The following is a 6,811-nucleotide window of genomic DNA, read 5'->3' on the forward strand; positions in this document are numbered from 1 at the left end:
AGACCCATTGTGAATAATAATATGGTGAAAGTTTTATAGGAACTTTTATAGGCACATCTCATATCCAAGATCTAATTGACTAATTGTTACATATGGAGCTTTAGTTGGGATTAGAGCATTAAAATGAAATTAAGAAAAACGTCAACGCTAAAGCATCTCATAAACCATCTTAGATGTTAGGAAATACTAGAATTGTAGTGAAAATGTTGAATGGATTATTAGAGAGCATGTATGGAATACACATGTAAGCAAATTTTTGTGTTAATATTATTTACCTCAAGACTTATATATACCATGTGATAATAATTCTTCAATTTTTACTATTAGCACTATTAGAAATATGATAAATAGTGACTAAATTTAGTGACAGAATATGGCAGTCATTATAAGTGACTAAATTAATGACCAAAATTATTTTTTGAATTAGTAATCAATTTTGTGACTGGATTTTTGTCAAAAAAATCATGGATTAAATCAGACATTATTTTCGAATCCATTCTACTTGTTTATTTTTTAATAGAAAAAATTTAACATATTCAACTTTTCCATTATTTTATTGATTAAAAACCTAACCTAATTTATCTAAGTTGTATCAACAACTATCCCTTCCCAAATGATTACAAAGAGTGCCAATAGACATGTAAACTCAGGTGTTGCCTTTATCACCACCAATCACTAAATCGGTCACTGATTTATTCATTGATATTGGTCATTAAATTAGTCATTATGCATTATTGACCAAGGAAATAGTGACCGATATGGGTTGGTCACTAAATCGGTCACTACTTTGATTAATGCCCGATTTTACTCATTTAGTGATCGAAATTTTAGTCCATATTTCATGTTTTTCTTGTAGTGTACAACAAATTTGAGACTAGAATTTCATAAGTCAAATATGATATTTCTTCATGTACTAATGGACTAAAAGAGAATAATGCTTTTGATCTTTCGTAGGATGAGACCATTAGGACTCGATGTTTATTGAGACTATTAGTGGAAAAAAAGGCTTTATGAGGCCAAACAACTTGATGCAAATTATACATGTGGAAATGATAGCTTTAAGCAACAATTATCAACTTCTTCTTCCAAATATAAGGACCTTACCCAACTTAGACAACAACTTTTAGCAAGTGATGAGGTAAATGGGCGATTGACTCATCAGTTTTAATCCTTTTCAATTCCTAGTTATGTAATTTCTCCATCTTGATATCCAATCTTTTCTTCAACAATAATAGTCAAACACCAACCAATGAAATCCATAAATCCCTCAACAAGAGGCACACTCTCAACAACAACAATAACAACAAGACCTTCAACAACAAAATGACCAAGAGGGTGAAAATCTAGATCAAGCACAATCCTCTCTTAATTATACATATTGTTTTTAACATGCTTTCTTAACTCAGATTTTATTTCAGTATGAAATATTGTCAATCAAGAATTAATTTGTCTCCTTAAATATTTTAATTTGATTTCCTTAGTAAGCTAGGTAATCATAGATTGATTTGTTCTTCCCAACTTAGATGATAGGATATTTTGTAATTATAAGTATATTTTGATATGATTTCCTAAGAATAAGTTAGGTAATTATAGATTGATTTATTCTCCCAAATTTAAGATTATAAGATATTATGAGTAATAATTATTGTAAATATTCTTAACACTATTTATAACGAAAATAACAATGGTGAAAGACATTAAGCTGATTTTTTTATGACAAATATGATTTCATACGTTCAAATATTCTTGTCATATTTTTTATTGAGATTTTATGGTTATAATTAATTTATAACTATTTTATACGCTCGTCTTGTGTTTGGAAATGTTTTGGAATTATGATATGTAGGTTTGCTATGTACTGGTATATGAACAAATTGCATTGCCATAACCTTTTAAATTACAGACGAATAATTTCGTCAGTATGCGCATATATTTCAACATCAATTAAATTATTAACGAAATTGTTCTTTAATAATTTCTGACGAATATTTTTTTGGTAATTACTAATGAAATTTTAGAATTTTGATATCAAAGTCTTTCACGGAGAAAGAAACAAAAATTGACTCATGCTAGAGAGATTTTGGGTGATTATCTTAATCGTAAGAAAGATAGTGATGAAGATGTTGAACTATGTCATGGATGTTGTGTAATGTTTAACAAGTCAACAATAAAAGCTTTTAAGGAAGAGAAAGTTGAATTCCTGAAGAATCAAAACATCACCACAATTCAAGAAGAAATCCAGAAGATATTGAAGGCTAAATTTATCAAAACAATTGAGTTTGTCAAGTGAATTTCTAACATAGTTCTAAGTATGTAAATGGTTTTTAACAAAATTATCGTCATTAAGAACGATTAAAACAAAATAGTATTTGGGTTAGTCATTTTCATAGTTCAACTCTTACGTATTTATATACAGAATTTAAAAAACCGAGAAAATATGTTATTTGGATGAGAAATTAAAAAAAAACATATACTTAAAATTTGAAATTTCTTTTATATTTAATTTTATGTTTTTTTCTCTTTATATTTTCTCTTTAAATTGATTTTGATAAAAGTTTCATTCTCTAGCTTATTTTATTATCAATAGTAAGTTGTTATAGAATAAAGCTAATTATAGAGAGAAAAAGATAAAGATGAACAACTTTGTGTTATCACTAACAGGAAGAGTGAGTTATATTTATAGATAAAAAATGTAATCCATAAAAGGTATAAATTAAATAATTAATACATATATTGAGCATCATAAAGAGTGATTATTCATACGAGCATGCATATCATATGAGTAATTATAGTAATCAATCATATAACATATAAATCATATTACTAATCGTATCAAATTATATCAATGAACAACCATTAATTCATAATACTTCTCAATTAATGTCCATTGATAAGATGTGCCTCATTAAAACTTTATTTCAATATATTTTACAATGTAATATTGTTCATTACATCTTCCATCTCTCACCCTTATGTAAACTTACATCATTAAGATAACATATTCTAATCTTGTGAATCAATTGTTCAAAAGTTCTCCTTGTCAAAGACTTTAGACATAAATCTGTTAGATTTTCACATGAACAAATTTGTTGGATCTCTACATCACCATTTCCTTGAAGATCATGAGTGAAAAAAAAAAATGGACAAATATGTTTTGTTCTGTCTCCTTAAATATATTTAATATATTTTTCTTTCAATTGTACAATGCATGCATTATTGTCTTCATATATAGTTGCTTATTTCATTTTTTCCGAAGATAAACTACAAGTTTATCGTGCATGTTGAATTACATACCTTAACCAAACACATTCACGACTTGCCTCATGTAATGCTAAAATTTTCGCATGATTTGACGATGTTGCTGTTATGGATTGTTTCATAGATCGCCATGAAATCACTGTGCCACCACATGTGAACAAATATTTTGTTTATGATTGACCATTATGAGGAACTGATAAATAACTTGCATTTGCATAACTCATTAGATATGATTTTGAATCATTTGGGTAAAATAAACCCATATTCATAGTGGCCTTAAGATAATGAAATATATGTTTTACTCTAGTCCAATGTCTTTTTGTAAGTGAAGAATTATATCTTGCTAAAAAATTTACAACAAATGTTATAGCGGGTCGAGTATAACTAGAGAAGTTCTTCCTCTTTTTCTTGAGGTCTAAAAGGGTCTTTATCAAATATATATTCACATTAAATTTATTAGTGAAAACATATGCACACCTAAGTCTGAGCATCGTCGAATACTGAATGTGAATGGGTTCATAACGTGAGATATGTGTACAGTATGTACCGATCGGTCATGTTGATTATCGATCTCAAACATGACTAATTGGTTGACGTTCAATGCGATTCACAAAATCTAAAAGCAACTTAACATAAAGCAACTAAGTAGTCGTATTAAGGTATGATTGAATTTTTTTAGATAACATTTTTGCCTTTTTTGTACCGTTGTTCTTCTTAACGGGATACGCTTACCTGAAAGTCTTTCCATATAAAACCTTTTAAGCACTTTCATTATATGAGCTTCTTGATGTACAAAAAGACCTTTGTTTAAATACTAAATTTGTAATCCTAAACAAAACTTTGTCCTTCTAAGATCCTTCCTCTCAAATTCTTTCTTTAAAGAATCAATCACCTTTGTGAGCTCATTAAGAGTTCCATTGATGTTTATGTCATTTATATAAACAACAACTATGACAAATTCATATTTGGATCTTTTCATATAAATATAAGGACAAATATGATCATTTTTATACCCTTACTTTAACAAGTACTCATTAAGACGGTTGTCCGCATACATCCTTATCCCTTTAATTCATAAAGGGACTTGTTCAAATTTATTGAATAATCCTCTTTAGAATTATTTGCTTTGTTGGATAAATTAAATCCTTCAATGAGTCTGAAAAGAACCATACAAATAGTCTTAGGCTGTAACAACATCTATTAGATGTAAATTCAAATCTTCTTGTGCAACTAGGCTAATTAAATATCTAAACGTTGTTGCATCCAATACTAGTGAATATATCTCTTAGAAATCATTACCAAATCTTTGTAAAAAACTTTAAGCAACTAACCATACTTTACATCTAACAATTTCATTATTCTCATTTCGTTTTTTACAAGAATCCAACTATACCCACCAGGTTTTACAATCTCAAGTGTGTGAACTATAAGTCCAAAAACCCTTCATTTAACATGTTTTAAAAGAGTTATTTAGTTGTGACCTATTGGCAAGTGCATAAAGTCATTTGTAGTACAACATTGACTTCAAAACCCTATATAATATCATCTTTTAACTTCAATCAAAACTTTAAAACAAAAAATAAAATGTTTTATCAGTCCTTTTCATTTATATCTTGCTTTTCTATTTACACGAGTGTGTGAACTCCAATTTCATTGAAATCTAACAAAATTGCAGAAAAAATGAAGTTAGTTGTCACTGATCCAGTTCTTACCTTTACTTCTATCTCGTAACTCGGTTTTCTAAGACTTCAATTTCCTCAATGTTCCTTTTCTTTCAAACATTCCTAACCATAGAAAAGATTAGGCAAATATTTGAGTGGAAAAATTATCAAAATATATATATATATATATATATATATATATATATATATATATATATATATATATATATATATATATATATTTTGATGTATCATTTCCGCTTGAAGAGTTTAACCTAAGCAATACTTGCCATAACAGAAGAATAGACCGTATCTCTTCAAAATAAAGTTCATTTATTGAAGCTAAATATGAAGACACCTAAGACAAACACATTATAACACAATCAATAATTTGTTGAAGAAGAAGGGAAATATAAAATGAATTAAAATTAAAATTTGTAAAAGTATTTATTTACCTAAGAGTATGAGAAATGATAGGTTGACACCCACATTTAACCACTTTTTTTACCACTTTCATAGGTTACAAGTTAATTTGTCTTGGATTACAAGTTAATTTTAAGGTGGTAAAAAAAGTGGTCAAATGTAGGTTTCAACCCATCATTTCTCCTAAGAGTATAAAAAGAGTATAACAGAGGATATATATATAAAATAGGATATAACTTTCAAAAATTTATGACCTCAACTTCGGTGAGTTGAGAGTTTTGAAGTAAGTACTTCATCAAAACTACTGTCTGTTGAATGTTTTCCCCCTTCAATGTCTGCAATCTAACAAAGCGCGGAGGTAGAATTCGTGGAGTTTGAATACTTGGATGTTGAAAACTTTCATCTTCTAGCACCCCCTACACAATAACATTAACTCAATGGATACTATGCAATGCAATTAAAATGATTATGAATATCTTCAAAAAAAAAAAAAATCACGTAATATAATGCAAACAAAGGAAGAAGAAAACACAGAAAAAGTAACTCACAAGTAGTATTGTTTTAAGGACAGGCTCAGAGAGTGTCAATATCTTTACATAGGACAACATTTTCAGCAACCTTAGAACGATTGCATGAGAATCACAAGTGATGTCAATGTCGGCTTCTTGAAGAAGTGCAAGATCACACGTGGAAGAGACCTCACAAGGGAACATTGATTTTCCGATAGCGAGATAGGTGAGATTTGGAGTAGAAAGTAGAAGCCTGAAGGAGTACCTTTTCATGGTGCAACGAGAAAGGTTGGGATTTGATATGCTGAGGACTTTCCAAGGGTTTGTCAGATAACACCACTCAAGGACCAAACTGTCCAAGACCAAACACGAAGAAAAGGGTTCAACGCACTCATCACTGTCCATCACGACGAAACCGACATTGGTGAGATTCAAGGTTCTGAGCGCCGGTAGTTGTATAGGTTGTGGAAGAATAAAGATTCGACGACTCCGATCGATTGAAAGAGTGAGAGATGTGAGAGAGTGTGAGAAAAAGAGGAAAGGTATTGAATAATTAAACATGTTTAGAGAACGGGTATGGAGATGGATACTCAAATGTGGCACATCATGCAGAAGAGGAGGGACAAGGTGGAGAAGCTCTTCTTTTATGTCGCATGCTTCGAAATCAAGACGATGCAAACCAATGGAAGTGTCTCTCTGGGAGACAATGTGGTTCACAAATTGGTCGTAGCTGGCGAGGGTTTTGAAGTCGCTGAGACTGAAACAGAGAGTGGTGAGACATTTCCAAACGTTGTTCCATCGTTTCGATAAGAGAGAGGTTCCAACTGCGGTTTTTGTGTTCATGAAATGCATAATGTGGAGAAGAACATCGTCAGGCAACTCACTGAGCATGTCCCTCTCATCTTCTTTCTCTCTTCCAGTTTTCTGGTTCTTGTTGGTTTTTGTCTTCAAATCTACCAT

The 6,811-nt window shown here is 30.1% G+C and overlaps 1 protein-coding gene across 1 annotated transcript; it reads right to left on the minus strand.

The window, feature by feature from the left end:
* Positions 1-5,581: 5,581 nt before the first annotated feature.
* LOC114180883 (putative F-box/LRR-repeat protein At4g15060) lies at positions 5,582-6,811 on the minus strand. The gene is made up of 2 exons (XM_028067175.1): positions 5,891-6,811; positions 5,582-5,758 (listed from the first exon to the last, which is right to left on the minus strand). Exons 1-2 carry the CDS (start codon positions 6,809-6,811, stop codon positions 5,582-5,584), a joined length of 1,098 nt encoding a protein of 365 aa, XP_027922976.1.

The sequence above is a fragment of the Vigna unguiculata genome, chromosome 4, assembly GCF_037176805.1.
Source record: "Vigna unguiculata cultivar grain cowpea cultivar isolate G323 ecotype 2 chromosome 4, ASM3717680v1, whole genome shotgun sequence".
Classification (NCBI taxonomy): domain Eukaryota; kingdom Viridiplantae; phylum Streptophyta; class Magnoliopsida; order Fabales; family Fabaceae; genus Vigna; species Vigna unguiculata.